The sequence below is a fragment of the Ovis canadensis genome, chromosome 2 (genome assembly GCF_042477335.2).
Source record: "Ovis canadensis isolate MfBH-ARS-UI-01 breed Bighorn chromosome 2, ARS-UI_OviCan_v2, whole genome shotgun sequence".
Lineage (NCBI taxonomy): Eukaryota > Metazoa > Chordata > Mammalia > Artiodactyla > Bovidae > Ovis > Ovis canadensis.
In genome coordinates, this window is record NC_091246.1 from 157,526,202 (window position 1) to 157,547,242 (window position 21,041).

Below are 21,041 nucleotides of genomic sequence, written 5' to 3' on the forward strand. Positions count from 1 at the left end.
TTGGGCATCCCTGGTGGCTCAGATGGTAAAGAATCTGCCGGCAATGAGAGAGACATTGGTTCGATCCCAGGGTTGGGAAGATTCCCTGGAAGAGAGCATGGCAACCCACTCCAGTATTCTTGCCTGGAGAATCCCCATGGACAGAGGAGCCTGGAGGGCTACAGTCCATGGGGCTGCGAAGAGTTGGATGAGACTGAGCAACTTTCACTTTCAGAGTTCCTACTTTCAGTAGTTTAGTATATTTTCTATTTTAATATAGTTGAGTTATTCTGTTTAATACAATTTTATGTCTGGCTTTCTTTTCTTGTTATTAAAACATGTATTTTCCTATGTGAAGGAGTCATATTTTGTTGCTTGTTTCTTTTATAGCTGTGTTACATTGTAATTTGTAGCAGAAATGATTTTTGGTGACTGTAGGTGACATCAGAAAGATGCTCAGAGAAATAGTGGTGATGTCAAATAGTATCAAGAGCACACTAAAACTGTCATGAAAATTCATCCAGGATAATGTCAGGAAACCTAGGCGAGAGAAATCTGTTATTTATACCGTTCATTTTTATAAGGCTTGCTATTTAGTTTATGCTTGCACTACTTACCAACCTTCATATGCAAATAGACTATTCAGCAAAGCATTCAAGTTCTGAGTGTCTTTGTTCCTATTTTGCTACCAAAACATACAGTGCTTTAAAGAGTAAGTGTAATAAGAATTTCTGATTTTTCCTTTTGGAGTTCAGTACACTATTTTAATACTATTGTATTTTTGACTAATTTAAATAATTAGTTTCAATACAGAAAATATGTGCTCAACTTTAAAATGTGAGTACTTTCTTAACCTCAGTACCATTTTCACCTTCCTGTTCTCAGCTGTGTAAAGAAAAAAAGAACAATTTGTTATTTATATAACCTAGGGTGGATGGACAATGCATATTGATTAGGCGCATGTCTAAATTAGACTTATTGAAACCAAACTGAAGGATTACATTTAAAGGAAGATAAAGGGCCAAAACATTAGAATTGAATTTATCAAAAATTAATAAGTTTAAAGCATGTTATAATTATAAAATTTTGCGGACTCAGATACCAAGTATTATTCTTTGGGGAGTTGAAGAGTCTCCTTATTTCAATTCCTTTAAAGAAACCCATTGATGTCTCTTTTATGGTTTTCTATTTTAAACGTAAATTCATAGCTCTAGGCAGTGGAAGGTGGCAGGACATGCTGAGAAATACTCATGGGACCCCTTGTGGAATTGTTCTGCCATCACATCAACAAATCCATTTGTAGCTCATTCTCTGAGGACTCACCCACACCTGACAGGTGTGCCAGACAGGCATATTTTTTTCCCCATAAACTGAAAGATGCTATAATTTTTGCATTTTGGAAAGCATCTGAAATGTAAGCATACAAAAAGTCAAACTTGTGCTCTAAGAGATTAATATAGGAAGCATTTCTTGTCTCAAGGAACAAGTACACTGATTTTAATCATGAAATTTTGTTCATAGGGATATAATAGGAAATTGAAAGTGAAATTTATAAGCAATCCTAAATTGAGGATTTTACACTATATAAGCCATACTCTTCTCAATTATGTAAATACTATTACCTGTTTATTGAAATACTTTTGGGGGTCATTATAACATACAGATATTGTACTGATTGAAAATATCATTATCTCAATGTCATTCCTTTCAAGTGAACAAGCTGCTCCATGTGAATGTGTTATGTGTTCAGTTCAGTCGACAGTCGTATCCGACTTGGCGACCCCACGAACCACAGCACACCAGGCCTCCCTGTCCATCATCAACTCCCGGAGTTTACCCAAACTCATGTTCGTTGAGTCGGTGATGCCATCTAACCGTCTCATCCTCTGTCGTCCCCTTCCCCTTCTGCCTTTGTGTTATCTGTAGGAGTAATTATATTAGCTGGAACTTTAAGACAGAGAAGTGTAACTTTTCCTTCACCATCAATATTTTAAGTGCTTTCTCTGAACAATGCTCTCAGCTAGGAGATTGGGTGCTGTTTCCAAGGAACTTTAATTTTTTCTTATGGAAAAAATTGACTAAAAAAAAAAACCTAACATATTCTTTGAGTAATTACTATCTAATTTCTTTATAGAAATGTATCATTGAAGAATAAAGTGAAAGTAAAAGTGAAGTCTTAGTTGCTCAGTTGTATCTGACATTTTGTGACCCCATGGACTGTAGCCTGCCAGGTTCCTCTGTCCAAGGAATTCTCCAGGCAAGAACACTGGAGTGGGTCGCCATTTCCTTCTCCAGGGGATCTTCCTGACCCAGGGATCAGACTCAGTCTCAATCATTGCAGACAGGTTCTTTATTGCCTGAGCCACCAGGGAAGCCTCATTTAAGAGTACTCAGTTCAGTTCAGTTCAGTTCAGTTCAGTCGCTCAGTTGTGTCTGACTCTTTGTGACCCCATGGACTGCAGCACGCCAGGCTTCCCTATCCATAACCAACTCCCAGAGCTTTCCCAAACTCATGTCCATTGAGTTGGTGATGCCATCCAACCATCTTATCCTCTGTCATCCCATCTCCTCCTGCCTTCAATCTTTCCCAGCATCAGAGTCTTTTTCAGTGAGTCAGTTCTTTGCATCAGGTGGCCAAAGCACTGGAATTTCAGCTTCAGCATCAGTCCTTTCAATGAATATTCAGGACTGATTTCCTTTAGGGTTGACTGGTTTGATCTTCTTGCGGTCCAAAGGATTCTCAAGAGTCTTCTCCAACACCACAGTTCAAAAGCATCAATTCTTCGACACTCAGCATTCTTTATAGTCCAACTCTCACATCCATACGTGACTACTGGAAAAACCATAGCTTTGACTAGAATAGAATAGACTAGAATAGTAGTATAATGCATACTACTATATATAAAATAGATAATCAATAAGGATCTACTATATTAACACAGGGAACTCTACTCAATACTCTGTAATAACCTATAATGGAAAAAGAATCTGAAAAAAAGATGGATATATGAATATATAACTAAATCACTTTTCTCTACACCTGACACTAACTTTGTAAATCAAACTTTGTAACAAAACTTTGTAAATCAAATACATTCTAATATAAAATGAATAAATAAAAGAATATGTGTTTTGATGACAGATTAATAAACTAACCCTGGTACATGCCCTGCAATGAAGAAAAACTGTGAAACCAATTTTAATTTTTCTACATTGTATTAGTCTCACCTCTGCTTGAGTCAAAGGTCTTCCTACCCCAAAGATTATATTCTTCATTCTTCAATCTAATATTCCTATTTCCTTAAAATATAAAGTAATTATTATTCTTAAATTCAGGTGCTGGTGGACAAAAGAAGATTTGAAGCTTCTCAGTGTTCCTCCCAGAAACCAGGAGGACAAGGAGAACTAGCCAGGAAATATTTTAATGGGTGGAGCTCCCTGTCTGTTCCACACTCATGAAACCCGGCCACATACGTAGAACATGTATGCAGATAGCCATTTACAGATTGAGCGCCGATTGATGGAATGGCCCCGTCAATACCTCATCTGATTTGGTCAAAAGGCCGAAATAATTCTCCTATTATTTCTGTCACTGTCAGGGTTCAGTTGAATGTCTAGAGCAGAAAATATTCTGCCACTGTTCACCTACTCGAGGTTCACATTTATCAGAAACAACCTGTTTGACATGACTATTCTCTTTGTGAAGAAGGGGGACCATATAATGCCCCCTCTAGTGGAGCATATTGGAAGGATCTAACCAAATTAACTTCTAATTGGACTTTTCCTGATAACATTTATAAGGGTCACTGTGAAGGTGATGGTGGTGGTGGAGGGACCCTGTAATCGGGAGTAAAAAATTACATCGACGTGTCAGACAAATAAAACTAGTGTTTGCGATGTAATTCCTTCGACCCATTCTACTTCCCATGTGTGTACTTCACGCATATAAGCTTAGTTACATATTCTTTATATTAGACTGATTCATCATGAATGGAACTCTTCATTATGATCTTTTTATCTCCCATATCCCTTGCTCCTATAAAGTTTTCTCCATAGTTTTGCCTGCAGACCTGGCCTGCCCTGCTGCAGTCCATAGGGTCACGAAGAGTCGGACATGACTTGGTGACTGAATAACAACAAAGTTGTTTTGGAATTGCACCCTAGATGGGTCATGTATCCTTAGTAGATTTTAAACTACACAAAGATGTGGAGTCTGCCCAACTTCCTGCCTCCAACCCCAGAGTTGTTCTCAGAGGAATATTATACAATACACACCAATCCTTTTGGTTCCAGGTTTTGAACCAATGTAGTAAAGCAACAAGAAATAAATTAGACATGTACTTTCATTACAATCAAGCAAATGTTTGAAATAATGCTACCCATATTTAAAGGAGCTTTGAAATGGCAGGTAAAGTAGGTTAATCATGAAGATTTGAGAAATTTCTCATTTCTTAACATGTCATTCTGTTTTTGACAAAAGAAATGATTCCTGTTGAGCTAATTAACAAGGTAGGTTTGAATATCTTTAATGTATTTCTTTTTTCTGTTTCAGCTGCAATTATTTCTATAGTTTCCCCCCAGAAATGTGTGAACTAAACAAAAAGCTCTTTAACTGAATTCAAAGGTCAAAGAAGTTTATAGGGTAAATAGACGGACAGTACATCACCATGTCATTTATATGTTCCTGGTGGCATTTCTTCTGGTGCCAGGATAGAAACAGACCCATCAGGAGACATCCCAGCAACACTGTCTTTTTGGTTATTTATTCTGAGAACATTTCAAAGCCACAAGCTTGGAGAAAGAAATGCTTCTCCTTTGTGGGGGAGTTGGTGGTAGTTGGGAGGCAGTTAAAGGTTTGATATTTATATTAATACATTCATGGATTCAACCTTGCAATAATAGCATCTTTTCACTTGAGGAAAAATTTAATGAAAGGAAGAGGAGCAGTTTTAATGATAAATTACTCTGTGGTTTCTTTAGGGATGTTTTGGACCCTTTTAAATTGACGTAGCTGCTTGCTATAGCAACTTTTGGGAAGGAAGCACTAACCTTGAAATGGTTCATAAAAATTCACGTTTTCTGAATGAAGGCCTCTGTTTTCTTTGCGCGAATGTGTTTTTAAACAGCTGTCCAGTCCGTACATATCTTTTCAGTCACTATATCTTCATTTTCTATACATCTCTCCATTGTAATATCTTAGTTTCTATTCAGTTGAATGTCATTCACATACAGTTAAGAAATATACCTTTAAGTTGAACATAAATATAATACAGACTTTTGTGCCGTGGTCAATACGAGTTATTTGAAGCAATTGATCAAGTCCACATCTCTGCCTAGTTCTAAGGCATCTCCTCATAGCATGTACTAAGGAAATGCAAATTAATTGATGTGAAGGTCACATCAATCTCATACACATTGATGATTTTTCATACTTTTCATAAACAGAAAAGGTCAGCAGGGGAGGAAACACGGAGCCCATCCTCACATTTTGTCATCTTTTTCTTTTAATCTTGGAGTTTGTTTCCCTAAGGCCAGAAATAGGAGATGGCGAGGAGGTCATGAAAGCTGTCCTGGGAGAAGCTGAGGTGTCTAAACTGGCTCTGAACTTCATCTGAGCGTTGGTGACCACCACTGCTTTCACCATCACCAGTCTCACTCTTTTTTTTTTTCTCTAGGGAAAGTTGTAAATACACAAAGATTAAAAAATGTCTCCTTTCTTTCCTTTTTCCTTTCTCCCTTCCTCCTTCCTTCCTTTCTTCTTTTTTTCCTCTTCTTTGTTTTTTTTTTTTCTTTTTCCCTTGGTCTTTGTTCTTTAGTTGCTAAATCGTGTTCAACTCCTTGCGACCCCATGGACTACAGCCTGCCAGGCTCCTCTGTCCATGGAATTTTCCAGATGAGAATAGCGGAGTCGGTTACCATTTCCTTCTCCGTTTTTGGTGTTATTTAGCTTCTTACAGGGGCTTCCTAGGTGGCTCAGTGGGCAAAGAATCTGCCTGGAATGCAGGAGACATCAGAGACACCAGTTTGATTCCTGGTGTCCAGGAAAATCTCTTGAAGGAGGGCATGGCATGGAGTAGATACTCCAGTATTCTTACCTGGAGAATCCCATGGACAGAGGGTCCTGGAGGGCTACAGTCCACGGGGTTACAAAGAGTTGGACACGACTGAATCGACTGAGCACACCCAAACACACCTTTTTACAATCTTTTGACTTCTGCATGATTCCCTCTAGCTGTGCGGAATCTCCCACCTCGTGCATGCCCTTCTTCCTGCCCTATCTGTACTTCCTTCCCCTGCTCTGTCTTGGTTTAATGTATTGCAGAACTTATATAGCAGAGACTTTTGTAAGCTAAGCACTCCTCCATCTGGGCTAGTACCTGTCTCTATCTTCCCATCTTCTTCTATTTAATTTACTAGAGCGTGAAATAACTAGAATTAGCAATGCAGCACTCCCAGAACTCACTTTTGGTATTAATATATACCCCACCATGGAGCTATTATTCCGTGGAGAAATCATCTCAGTTGACATGGTCTGAGAAATTAGAAATTGTCATCAAATAGGAGTTCTCCTATGATCAAGACTGTAAAACCTGCTAGAAAAATTAATAGGGTCATCCAAGATAACTTACCAAAATGTATTCTTACCATGACTTTTTCTACCATGACTCATTGGATGTAGACTACAGTTTTCTTCATTTGTCCCTTGTAGCGATTACAATCAACATTTGGTTTAGAAGATAGTTTTACAGATGTTTGCCTTAAAAATTGCTCAGTGCTTAGGGAGCTTTCTGGATGGTGTTGCTAGCCTTTTTCTAGCCAAGTCATCTTTTTTTCTTACTAACTCATATCAGTACATTTGTTCACAAAGGTAGAAACATTGCCCATCTGTAATAAACATCCCTGAGTGCAGTACCCATCACCAGAGAAGAGCACTTTTATAGATATTGTGGTATTTTCAGGCTTGCTGACCTTTTGCCTCTTTATTGGTTGCTATAGTGATGATCTGAGCTCTGCTTAATAGAGCTTTACTAAAATGAAAGCCATCAATAAGCTTTTTAACTATAATGTTTATATTAATAGTTCCTAGTAACATGTATCAAAATAAAATTTATCCATATAAATGTATCCAATAGTGGAATTTTATTTTTTAAAATCATGTGTCAGTACATGTTTATGTAAATTGCAAATTATTAAGTGCATTCTGTGGCTTTCTTAGAATTCTTGAAATACTTCTGTGAGGGCATAAAAATATGGATGCAACTTGAAATGTAGATTTCAAAGACTATTTTGAAGTGGACAGTAAAACTTTTTTATAACAGCAAATTTTGAAATTTCAGCTTCCATGGTTGATGGTTTCTTAATCAAAGTCAAGTCTGAGAACTCTTTTAGCACCTTGTCCTAAGAACATTCAAGGCCAAGCTGTCCTTCTATGCACCTGTACAACTTCTAATGATTTCAGAGGAACCCTGTGACAATCAGAACAGTTTGACCTGCCAAAATTCACCTGGCAAAGTAAATAGAAGAGCATGAAACGTGTTTCCAAAGCTCACTTAACAGTTTTAAATCGTTTATTCATTAGTAGTAGATAGACTACTATTTTTAAGATTATAGTGAAACTTTCGTGAACACATTTTTGAGGATTTTGATTGTTTTTCCTTTAGAATTAAACAATATTTATTTTTGAATTATGTTCTCATATTCTGATTAACATGTTGTAAGTGAAATTCAAGTACATTTAATATACTAAGCTCTCTTGGATTGTCATTGCAAAGAAGAAAGTCTGAGAAATGACTTAGTTCTTCTTCTCATGAAGAACTAGCATATGTGCTTTGGAAGGAATTGGATAATAAGTAAATGAATATATGATGTTTCAGATAGTGATAAGATTCAGGAAGTTAAATAAAACAGGAAAAAGGTATAGAGAATAAACAAGCAATAAGAAGGAGATACTATTTTAGAGTTGTCAGCCAAAACCATCATCTTCTGCCTCAATTATTGCATCAGGTTTCTAATTGGGCTGTATGTATTCTCCAGGTAAGCATCTTTACAGCAAACATTTTTGCAGCAAACAGTTTTTGTTATATAACTAATTGGCCTCAAGGTAATTTTGCTGTAGAAGATGAAATAACTGGTTGACACTTTGGTGTGATAGTTTGGTTTCATTTCTCCATTGATGGAGTGCCCCCATTTTTATATTAGATGAATGTTAGCTGTCATACTGGTCTATAGAGAGATAAGTAGATGGTGATCTTAAAACATTGGATGACAACAATTATTGAAATATGAAATAAGAGAAGGTAAAGCCAAATTGTGTACAATACTAGAAAATGATAACGTTGGTTTTCAAATCCTTCAGTGACTTGAAGGTGCAGTGTTGAACCTACATTTTCCATGCAACTTTGGGATGTCTGTCAGTGGACATGGACTATCAACATGTGACTTATCTATCAACATGTGATAGTTTGCAAGAAGAAACAACAACATAGAGGCTTTCACAAAGCAATACAAAACTCAGTTACAAATATACACCCTAGTATTTGGAGACTGATACCTCTCTCTTTTTTTTAAATTTCTTACTGTTTTTTGGCTGTGGTGGGTCTTTGTTGCTGCATGTGGGTTTTCTCTTAGTCGCCACGAGCAGGGGCTATTCTCCAGTTGCGGTACATGGCCTTCTCATTGTGGTTTCTCTTGTTGCAGAGCTCAGGCTCTAGGGTGCGCAGGCTTGAGTAGCTGCAGCGCATGGGATCAGTAGTTGTGGTTTCCTGGCTCTAGAGGGCTGGCTCAGTAGTTGTCGCACAGGGGCTTAGTTGCTCCACGGAACGTGGGATCTTCCTGGATCAGGGATTGAACTGGTATCCCTTGCATTGCAAGGCAGACTCTTAACCATTGGACTATCAGGGAAGCCCTGGTACCTCTCTTAAGGAAGGAATACATTTTAGCAAAAAAGTGTTACACTAAACGAGGAGATGAATAGACAAGCATATATATATATATATATATATATGTATATGTAAAATACTATGAACAAAAGACTTGGAAGACAAGTTCTTAGGTACAACTCACTATATAAAATTATTTATGCAGTACACACCATGAACCTTTGCACATTTTAAATATATTCAAATATTTTATATTTAACTATAAAATATTTGAAACTGTAGTATTCATTTTCACATTTCATTGTTTTTTTTTTTTTTAATGTTTATTTATTTATTTTTTGGCCACGCCAAACAGAATATGGGATCTTAGTTCTCCAGCCAGGGGTTAAACCCATTAAACACTGGAAGTACGGAGTCTTAACCACTGGATGGCCAGGGAAGTCCCTCATTGTTTCCTTTTTAATGTCACCCTTTTATTTTTTGTTATTTTATCTTTTACAGCCAAACTGCCTTGTGGCCAACTGGTTATTCAGCAAAAATATTTGTGGCAAAAATGCTTACACTGAAAATACCAGACACGTTGTAATTGGTTTCTTAGCTTTTACTTTCATGCCCCTAGCGTCTGTTCATACAGCAGCCACTCAGAATATATTAGATACTATCTTTTGTCTGTTCAAAAGTCTGTGACAGCTTCTACTTGGAATAAAATTCAGAGTGCTTTCAGCCTGCAAGAGCCCACATGATCCTTCTCTCTTTGACCTCACTGACCCCATATCCTTTCACCTTCCTCCTTATTTACTGTGCTCCAGGCAAAGATTATTCGTGAACTGTGCCCAGTAGGTCTCTGCCTCAGGGCCCCTTGTTACACCTGATTTCCTTCTGCTGAGAATAGGCTTCCTGGAGCTACTTCGCTTACTGCTCCCTGATACCTCCCCGCTGTGGCCTTATGTGACCATCTGTCTACAAGGAGCATCCCACCATCAGTCTGTCTCTTTGCTCGACTTTATTTTCTTCGACTTATGAGCTCTTGCTTTTGTATCACTTTTCCGTCTGTGGATGAAGTCGCTCAGTCATATCTGACTCTTTGCGACCCCATGGACTGTAGCCTATCAGGCTCCTCCGTCCATGGGATTTTCCAGGCAAGAGTGCTGGAGTGGATTACCATTATCTTCTCTAGGGGATCTTCCCGAGCCAGGAATCGAACCTGGGTCTCCCGCATCGCAGGCAGACACTTTACCGTCTGAGCCACCAGGGAAGCCCTTGCTTTTGTATCACATTTCCATCCGTGGGTATGTGAGCATAAAGCACCACAGAGCAAGCATTTGGGCTCTCTCACTCACTACCCTAACTCCGGCACCTGGAATAGTGGCAACGGGTTGTAAGAGCTCAGTGATCATTTGTGGCAAAAAACAACGAACATGCCTTAAGGATGGATGGCTGAAACATGGGGAGAAAATAGTCATGAAATGTTAAATGGTTTGGAGGCTTTAAAAAGGATCCCAGGTGCTAGTGCTTTCCACGATCCTGATACCGTCTCCCACTGTCACCTGACAGAACCTAACCGCAGTTGCCTCCTAACCTCGACTCTCTTTCCCCACCTTTGCTTTTTACCACAGAAACTCTTTACCAACCAGCATGAGTGAATATTGTGTAGCTGCACATTATAGATGTGAATTTTGGGTGACTGTATTTCCAGTTATAAAATACTTAACATGGATTGACTTATGGTCATGTTCTTTCTTTTCTTAATTAAAGCATCACCAAATGCCCCAAAGCTTGGACCCATGGAGCTGACCATTGTTATTACTGTGCCAGTTTTCCTCCTGTCCGTAGCTTCAGTGCTGACAGTATGGGCATGCCAAGCTCGACAGTGCACCTACAGAAAGAAAAAGAGATCGAATGTGGAGGAGCCCCTCTCTGAATGCAATCTGGTAAATGCTGGGAAAACTCTAAAAGATCTGATTTACGATGTGACTGCCTCTGGATCTGGCTCTGGTATGTGCCTGTTGTTCATTTTTTCAGTAAGAAAAACTGTTATATAAAAATAAATCCCTTTTTCTTTTCTTAAATTTTTTTATTGTGGTAAAAGTCACATAATATACAGCACGCTATTTTAACTATATTTAAGTGTAGAGTTCAGTGGCGCTAAAGACACACATTGTTGTACAACTCTCACCATCTTCCCATCTTCTGAAATGTTCACCTTCCTAAGCTGAAGCTATGTCCCCATTAGACACTAACTCTCCATCCCCTCCCCCGTCTCTCCCCCCATCCCCCATCCCCTGGAATCTACCTATGTACTTTCTGGCTCTATGACTTTGAGTCTTCTAGGTACCTCACTTTTTAACAAAAAAGGGGCCCAAATATTATTAATCCCATTGTTTAAAATACTTGATATGGTACATGGTAAATTCTGGCATAGAAACTTCTTTCAGGATTTGATGAAGAGTAAAAACTGTCCTGGCCTAAAGAATTAAATCTTCTCAGTTGCTTTTTGTGCCTTTAGGTATTCAGATTCTCATTTTCACATGCTTTCAGAATTTATTTCTGAAGACAGGAGTTTCTTTTCTCAGCCCTCTGCCACTTTCTGGTTAGCAATAATAGTTGTTGCTGTCTTGGTTATGTTTCGGGGGCACAAAAGTGTTATAGGGCTTAAGCATTGAATTCTGGGGAAAAGATATTAGTTATGCAAAGTAGTGTTCTTTGCTTGTGATTATGAAAGTCTTTGGAATCTGTAATCAACCCCTGGGATGTGTGTGTGTGTGTGTGTGTGTGTGTGTGTGTGTGAAGTTAATAGGGAGCTGACCTGAAATTCAAATCAAGAATATGTTCTTAAAGCTTAGAAACAGAAGACAAAAGGGAAGAGTACAGCATTCCTGTGTTGGCTGCTGCTGCTGCTAAGGTTATATGATAACTCTTTCCATCTTTAATGGAACTTCAGAACCCCTGATGAAGCTGTTCAAAATACCAGGCTGTGTTTTGGCTTAAATGAGCCTTTCTCATAGCACAAAGCATCCAAGGGCTTTTTGGGTTTCGGGTAACAGAGCAGCTTCTCCTCAGTAATCACAAACTCCCTAAGATGGCAGAGGACTTCCAGCCATCATGTGTTATGCCCAGAGTCCGAGTCCCCAAAACTGAGAGAATAAGACATCCACAGCAATGCAAAAGCATGATGGGGTTTTATTTCTAGCTCGAGCTAGGGCTCCCGCCACATCCAACGCAGTGGAGTGGAGCAAGGAGCCCTGAGCCCAGATTTACAACAGTATTTATAGGTTTTAGAACAGAGAGTTGGCAGGGGCTGATTGGCTGCAGGAGTTTCCTAGTATTTACTAATTGGCTAATCTTTGTTGGCTGCAGGGGTTTCCTGGTATTTACTAATTGGCTATTGGCTGCAGGGAGATGTCTTTTACGTCCTGATAAACTCAAACCAGGTTATGGGGAGTATGCTGATTAGACAAGTCCTGGCATCCGCGGGGATGACCTCACTGGGCAATGACTCAGCCTTTCCCGTGAGTCCTACCTTAGCCCCTGAAGCCTATCATGGCGTTTGTTAGGTCCCAACACATGTATATTTCAGCACATGGTGCTGCAGAAACATGAACTAGGGTGAGCCTCAGTGGCCCATTTCGGTCATTCCTGCTTTGGAAAGATCATTAAGGATGATTACCCCAAACAGATTTTGAAAACTTCCCTTGCCCATGGCCTTTAGGAGCATCCAGGCAGGCACAATTAACAAGGGCAGATGACAGAGGAGTGGGTAGCTTCTGTATGGGCATCCATATTTAACACAAAGCAGCTTTGGACTCAGAAGTGTTTATCAGAAGAGAGACCTAATTACACCATCCAGAAAGCCCAAGTAGTTTCCTGGCTCTGGGGGCATGATCGCTTGCTGACTGACCAAAGCCTCAGTGTTTACACCACCACGCAAATCAGGAGACATGTTTTCAAAGGAGGAATATTGAAAAGAATATCGCCAAACTGTGAAGCTTGTGAAAGAAATCCAAATTATGTTGCTGTATAGAAAGATGGCACTTTTTCTTTTCTTTCTTTCTTTATTTTAACCATTTATTGTTTATTTATTATTGTTTTACTTTACAATATTGTATTGGTTTTGCCATACATCAACATGAATCCACCACGGGTGTACATGTATTCCCCATCCTGACCCCCCTTCCCACCTTCCCTCCCTGTACCATCCCTCTGGGTCATCCCAGTGCACCAGCCCCAAGCATCCTGTATCCTGCATTGAACCTGGACTGGCGATTCATTTCTTATATGATATTATACATGTTTCAATGCCATTTTCCCAAATCATCCCACCCTCTCTCTCTCCCACAGAGTCCAAAAGACTGTTCTATACATCTGTGTCTCTTTTGCTCTCTTGCATACAGGGTTATCGTTACCATCTTTCTAAGTTCCATATATATGTGTTAGTATACTGTACTGGTGTTTTTCTTTCTGGCTTACTTCATTCTGTATAATAGGCTCCAGTTTCATCCACCTCATTAGAACTGATTCAAATGTATTCTTTTTAATGGCTGAGTAATACTCCATTGTGTATATGTACCACAGCTTTCTTATCCATTCTTCTGCTGATGAGCATCTAGGTTGCTTCCATGTCCTGGCTATTATAAAGAGTGCTATGATGAACATTATCCTCAATGGTGAAAAACTGAAAGCATTTCCCCTAAAGTCACTTTTTCTTTAAAAGTAAAACCTGTTAGGATTTAATACTCTTTCTTCCTTGAGTGTTACATTCTGGGGGCCACTGGACCTTAATTTCTTGAGCCCTGGAGATGTTCTAGGTTCAGAATATCAGCCCAGAAAGCTCTGATTTGTGCCAACTTCCTTGAAATCTTGTATAATTTCTGAAATGTTTAAGTGATTAAATAGCCATCTATTTCATCCCCACCAAAACATTTCAGTTCATATGAAGATGTAAAGCAGGAATATATGTTTTGGAGCTACTCCCATTTTAAAAATAATTTGTTTATTTTCCTACATATGGTTGTAGTGGGTCTTTGTTTCTGTGAGGGCTTTTCTTAGCTGTGGTGTGGGCTTCTCATTGCTGTAGCTTCTCTTCTGGCAGAGTGCAGTCTCTAGGGTGCACATGTACTTGCAGCATGTAGGTTTAGTAGTTGCAGGTTCTGGGCTCTAGAGCATAGGCTCAATAGTTGCGGCTCATATACTTAGTTTCTCTTTGGCAAGTGGGATCTGCCTGGACTAGGGATTGAACCTGTGTCTCCTGCATTGGCAGGCAGATCCTTTGCCACTGAACCAACAGGGAAGCCCTGGAACTACTTGAATATGTTTAAGATGATCAAGGATTTCCCTTTCTAATAAAAGTAATGGAGAGTTTATAACTGGAAGCTTAGTATTTAGTTTAAGAAAGTATTCATGAGCCAGGGCATAAAATCAGAAATTAAGTTTTTTTGTATTTTTTGTTCATCTGGAAACGTAAATCAAGACTTAACTAATTGCTGGACCCTCTCTTTAGATTATTCTAAGTTCTTTCTTAAAAGAAAGCTGTAAATGTACCCAGACATGGATGATTTTTCAAATGATCAGCTTCAAAGCGTTCTAGAGATTTTTCTCCAAAGCCAGTGGCATATGTTTGGCAGTAACCAGTGGATAACAGGAATGGATGGCTATATTGCCTTGGATCACCAGGGAGAATATATCCGTGTGTAGCAAGGCTTCTGTCACAAAAGCTCACCGATCAGAAGGAAATCAGGCATTTTCCTTCCCCTCTGCTTCTCTTCCCTGGCCAGTGACTTTAAAAGAAGCAACTTTGTCAGGTGTTGAGAGATAAAAATTGTGAAGCATATCCCAACCTGGTCAGGGACAAATTTCAAAGCAATACAATGCCTGCAAGAGAGGAGAACTGACTGAGGTTTGACTGCATTGTCTTTGAGAGATGATGGTGTCTCAGGTGGCTTCAAAGAGGCTGGGTAGGTTGCTGGTTTCTGTTGTGATATTACACTCCTGATAAATGATGATGTTTCTATCAGACAGGCCTCAGTTTCTACGTGCTGCATGCTAAGTCACTTCGGTTATGTCTGACTCTTTGGACCCCATGGACTGTAGCCCATTAGGCTCCTCTGTCCATAGGGTTCTCTAGGTGCAATACTGGAGTGGATTGCCATGCCCTCCTCCAGGGGATCTTCGATTTGCAGGGAAAACCAACGTCCCTGTGTCTGCAAAGGAAATCTCTAAGAGTGTAACACTTACTCAGATTTTTTTTGGTGGTTGCTTTCAAAGATCCTGAAGCAACTTTCATTGAATTTTACTCTCTCAACTTAATTGCTGTGCTGATTACCTTAGATGATATCCTACTTTGTCCCTGGTCTGGAGTATTGATCATGTGCCTAATAAGTTTGCAATTTGAAAATATTGACTTATGTAGTTTTCTAGCCAGTTGTCATTGTTGTGTTTTCATAGGTAGTGATTGGTCATGGTTATGCTTTTTTGAATTTGTGCGTGCAAAATAAGGGGAGGGAGGAGAGATATCGAAATTGTAATTTGGGTTAATAATTGTTCGTACAACTTTCGTTATGTGTCAGGTAGTAAAACTGACGATAGCTTACTGAAAATGGCCTGGAAAGTTTGCTGCTAGAAATGTTTCCAATGGGCAAGGATTGCAGTCATATCCATTGAAATGGTGAGAGAGCAAGAATTTGGATTGAAAGCCAGTGTTTTAGTTGTATGTCTGCCTTCCAGTTATTCCTGGGCAAGTTTTTGATTACGCTGCAGGCCCAATTTTCTCATCTGTAAAATGATAACATTGAACCAGGTGATCGCAGAAGAAGCTCCTGGCTGTGGGGCTCTGTGGCTAACTGTTGAGACGTATAATAGCAGACTTATAGTCTGTGCTTATTTAGTCATAGTGGGTGGTTCTCACGAAGAAAAGAACATTTGAACAAATTGTGGCTCATTTCAGGAGTGGAGGTAAAGCCTACAGGACCTTACAGGATTGATGCTATCAGGGTTTCCCAGCCATCAGAGTACAATGATCACTAAACATCACTCTTCTGAAGAAATTATACTGTGACCTCTTCAGTTATTTTCTCTCTAATTATAAAAGTAATAAATATTTGGGGAAATCAAGAAAATGTACAGCATTAGAAAGAAGAATCTCACAATTTACTTCACCTAATTCCCACTAAATAGAAATACCCATCATAAATCTAGCATATATTCTTTTTAGTCTTTTTCCTAGACATATTTTGAATAGCTAGATACACTTATTTAGATGGATAGAATTTGCTGCTTTTCGTTAGCAAAAGTATTTTTTCATTTAACAAAGTGTTTTTATTATAGCAAAAGTATTTTCCTATGTCATTAAGAAATATCTCTATAAACAACATCGTTATTTTTGGCTCTAAGTAATCCTTCCTTGGACTTCACTGGTAGCTCAGTGGTAAAGAATCTGCCTGCTAATGCGGGAGATGCAGGTTTAATCCCTGAGTCAGGAAGATCCCCTAGAAGGAAACAGCAACCCACTCCAGTGTTCTTGCCTGAGAAATCCCATGGACAGAGAAGCCTGGTGAGCTCTAGTCCATGGGGTCACAAAAGAGTTGAGAGTGACTTAGTGACTAAACAACAACAACCCCTCCTTAGACTTAATGTTAAGGGCGAACCATTATGGAGCATGTAATATGCCGGGTACCGTGCTGGGTGCTCGATATGCTGATGAATTCTCACAGTGTTCCTTTGAGAGAGGTAATATTATTGCAGTTTAGCAGGTAAGGAAGCTGAAGCTTCAGTTCAGTTCAGTCGCTCAGTCATGTCCGACTCTTTGCAACCCCATGAATCACAGCATGCCAGGCCTCCCTGTCCATCACCATCTCCCGGAGTTCACTCAAACTCACGTCCATCGAGTCGGTGATGCCACCCAGCCATCTCATCCTCTGTCGTCCCCTTCTCCTCCTGCCCCCGATCCCTCCCAGCATCAGAGTCTTTTCCAATGAGTCAACTCTTCACATGAGGTGGCCAAAGTATTGGAGTTTCAGCTTCAGCATCAATCCTTCCAATGAATACCCAGGGCTGATCTCCTTTAGGATGGACTGGTTAGATCTCCTTGCAGTCCAAGGGACTCTTAAGAGTCTTCTCCAATACCACAGTTCAAAGCTTAGAGAAGTTCAATAACTTGCTCATAATTACCATTGGTTCAGCTAAAATTGGAATCCATCTTTCTTATCTGTGGCCTTAATCTCTGTACTGTATTTAAAATTTTTTCTATTATCAGACATTTTCTCTTTCTTTTTCTCTAAGTAATAATATATTAAATATTTTTACAAATTCTTCTGCATTTTATGTTACATCTTTAGAATTCTAGAGGTATAAAGCTATTGGTTCAAAAGAATCTAAACATTTTAACACACTCAGAATATATTTTCTTTGTCTTTCTTTTATTCCACAGAAAATATCCATTTGATACTTTCCATGACTGTACCTTGCTTTCAATGTAACATAATTGCTTCACTTCATTATTGAATCTGATTCATTTTCTAATTTTAATTTGTTTTTAAAAGATAATTTATAAAGAATTCTTCTGCATTCTCAGTTGTACTGAAGTGAAGTGAAGTTGCTCAGTTGTGTCCGACTCTTTGCGATCCCATGGACTATAGCCTACCGGGCTCCTCCGTCCATGGGATTCTCCAGGCAAGAGTACTGGAGTGGGTTGCCATTTCCTTCTCCAGGAGATCTTCCCAACCCAGGGATCAAACCTGGGTCTCCTACATTGCGGGCAGATGCTTTACCATCTTGAGCCACCAGGGAAGACTCAAGGAACCATATATTTTATTTAAGAGGATACCAGCATATAGTTCTTAACCTTTATATATTTAGTAAACTGACTGATTTTAATGTGCAAATCAAAGAAATTTCCGACAATTTTGGAAAGTTAGATATCTGACATGGCAGGCTATGTTCAGGAAATTTTTATTTGTGAATATGAATAGGGAAATTCATAGTAAGAACCTATAGTGTTTTTTGAGCATGATTTGACATTTAAGTTTGGTATAATGGTGCTTATTTCTTCAAAATCAATAAAATTATTAAAGCGCTTAAATGTTTGCCTTTTATATAAAAATAATGGTCATGACAATTATTTTCTGTCAATTACTTTTTTTTTAATAATCAATTTCATGTTTTCTTTGGTTAGGTCTGCCTCTGTTGGTTCAAAGAACAATTGCAAGGACGATTGTACTTCAGGAAATAGTAGGAAAAGGTAGATTTGGTGAGGTCTGGCATGGAAGATGGTGTGGGGAAGATGTGGCTGTGAAAATATTCTCCTCCAGAGATGAAAGATCATGGTTTCGAGAGGCAGAAATTTATCAGACGGTTATGCTGAGACATGAAAACATCCTTGGTTTCATTGCTGCTGATAACAAAGGTATTTTCAACCTAATTGAGTTCAGCAAATAAAATGTTATGTTTATTATCAGAGGAGAATACATAATCTCTTTGTTTTAATAAAATCTCCATGAAAGTCTGATTTCATTTTCGAAAAAAGAAGATGCTTTCCTCTTCTCTGCAGGTAAATAAATAAATAAATAACTGTACAACAAAGCAGGGCAGATGAGTGATATATAGCCATGATGACACTATAGCCAGTTTCATATTTAAAACATATGATGATTGGTATGGCACAGGAACTAACCAATCAGAACAGAAACTTCAACTGTAACAGAGTTCTGGGAGAACCCTGCCATGCTAGGTTTTATCCCTTTAGTTGCTGAGTCATAAAAAGATGGAGGCATCTTGAGGGTTCCAGAGTTGCTTTGGGTGTCTAGGGCAAAGGAATACCATTGGAGGTTTTGAATAGCAGCTGTTAAGTAAACAGGACAGAAATATTTCAATATTTTGATAATTAATACAAAAATACCATTGAATGATGGGTGAATATTCATCTTTGTTAGGACTATACTTTCCTCTGTACATCACAATTCAACTCCAGGACTCAAGTTTTCTATGAACTTTATTAGAATGGTAACAAGCAAGGTAATTTTAGTGAAATTAATGTACTTTAGGTATGGTTTATATCTTGAGGTTTAACATTAACAACGCCAAATAATAAAACTTTCTGAGATTTGTGGAACAAGACAGATCATCACTTTTTTGGTATATAATTCAGTAGTCACATGCCCAGTAGTCAGGGACTAAATATAAAGCCTGTGTATTACCTATGCTGTCTTTCTTCGTTTTGCATAGCTTTTACTCATTCGGCTATGAAATAGTTCCCTTAAAGATAAACAGAGAACAAAAGTGAGCAAAACTTGATCCAGTCAATTATTTTATTATTTAAATCAGTAATACTCATTAAGAACCTTGAAAAGGTATTGATTGTAACCTCTGTCTAAAAAACCAAATTGTCTGTGGCTATTAGAAACCTACCATTACCTATGAAATTTAAAATCTATGGTTACTTCTATTTAATATAAGCTTGATCATGAAAGTATTTATGATTAATTAGTCAAAGAGAAGCTTATTGTTATACATTTTGCCCATAGTTACATTTGTTGATGCCTTGTCTTTTCTGATTTGCCAGAGAGAAGGTGAGTAAAACCAAGTAAAGCCAGGGGGAATCTTAAAAAAAAAAATTCTTTCCAAATTCTTAACTATACTATTGAAAATGAAACATTTCTGATTAAGTTGTTAAGAACTTATACTTTCTCTGTGTAACATTTAGCTAAACTATCTACTAATTAGCCTAATTTGCAATGTTATGAAAGTAGTAATGACGGTAGTTATATGGTTTATCCTGATGGACCTAATTTAATCATTACATTTATTGGATTATAAAATAATGTGCACAAGAAAGATAACCCTTGATTGTTTCTTATTCAGTTTAACTGGTTTACCTTTGTTGATGGCCTCCTTGGCTGTGGCTTTGATTCCAAACGGTCTCTAACGTCACTTTCATCTTCATGCATTTCTGTGTCTTTTGCAATATTTACAGTTTCACTTTTTAGTCAACTGTCTGACAAAGACATTGATAGGAGAGGGCGAAGATAGCCACTGGTGTTAAGCAGGGAGAGAGGTGTGAGTAAGGATTAGTTTTATTAATATATGTAGTCTGTTTTTTTATTAGTAAAATTTATCATGTTATGTTGATCTTTGAATTCCTCAGAAATTTTATCACTATTTGGATTTGGAAACTAAATATTTGGATAACCAGGAGCTCTTGTATGTAAAGCACTAGGTGGAAAAACTCTTTACCAAATGTTCATTAATTATAATTTCCTTTCACTGAGTATAAAAACTGGTCAGGATTTCCCAGGGCTATTGTAGGCATTTTATTCTGAAAGCTAAAAGGAAGTCTTAACACCTAGATAATTTTTTAGGCTAATTTGTGTTCTGGTGAAAATCTTTTATAAACTGGATTAGCTTTTGGTTAAATAAGGTAACTTATTTGAAAAGGCCTAGTAATTGTGATTGGTACTTAATATAAGCTTTGAAGGAAATTGTAAACTTCGTATTTTAAAGGTGAATAAGATGAACATGCTTGGAATAGTAGAGCTTTTATGATAGTAATAATACTTTGTGTAAATTTGCTATATTTCTGTTTCCTATTGGTACAATCTTTCTTAAAAGCTCAAGAATAATTTATAACACAATGCTGAGCCTAAATGGATCTCTCAGTAGTTTCTCCTATAGTGTGGTTGCTATTACCAGCAGGTATTGATATAGAGGGAATAAGAAAGGATTGTTCAGTTGTTGGAATCAATGCCTCACAGAGTCCTATGGTGATGGTGGGTACATGTAATGTGTTCTACTCTATCAATAGGAATTCATTGAAAATTGTCATTCTACTAACTCAGACTGTATTATCATTGAAGGAATTAACGTTGCTTTGTTAACAATACAGATGTACTTTAAATGCTGACATTGGTTAAAAGCTTTTGGCTTCTTTCTTAACATAAACTTACAGCAACAAAATAATTTTTCTGTTAGATAATGGAACTTGGACTCAGCTTTGGCTTGTCTCTGAATATCATGAACAGGGTTCCTTATATGACTATTTGAATAGAAACGTAGTGACAGTGGCTGGAATGATCAAGCTGGCACTATCGATAGCTAGTGGTCTGGCCCACCTTCACATGGAGATTGTTGGTACACAAGGTACGTAGTTTCTACTTTTTTTTCTCCTTGAATAAGAGGATAGAAGCACTAAGTTGT

General features: G+C 38.2%; 1 protein-coding gene and 1 non-coding gene across 6 annotated transcripts in view; one reads left to right on the forward strand and one right to left on the reverse strand.

Moving 5' to 3' along the window:
• ACVR1C (activin A receptor type 1C) overlaps window positions 1–21,041 on the forward strand; it is an 83,623-nt gene that overhangs the window by 41,573 nt on the left and 21,009 nt on the right. For all 5 annotated transcript variants that reach the window (XM_069577499.1, XM_069577503.1, XM_069577500.1 and 2 more), the window contains 3 exons: window positions 10,614–10,853; window positions 18,025–18,255; window positions 20,817–20,984. In XM_069577499.1, coding sequence (XP_069433600.1) covers window positions 10,614–10,853; window positions 18,025–18,255; window positions 20,817–20,984 — 639 coding nt within the window. The remainder of the gene's footprint in view (window positions 1–10,613; window positions 10,854–18,024; window positions 18,256–20,816; window positions 20,985–21,041) is intronic.
• TRNAR-GCG (transfer RNA arginine (anticodon GCG)) lies at window positions 10,042–10,113 on the reverse strand. The gene has a single exon. It is a non-coding gene; the product is annotated as a tRNA-Arg (tRNA).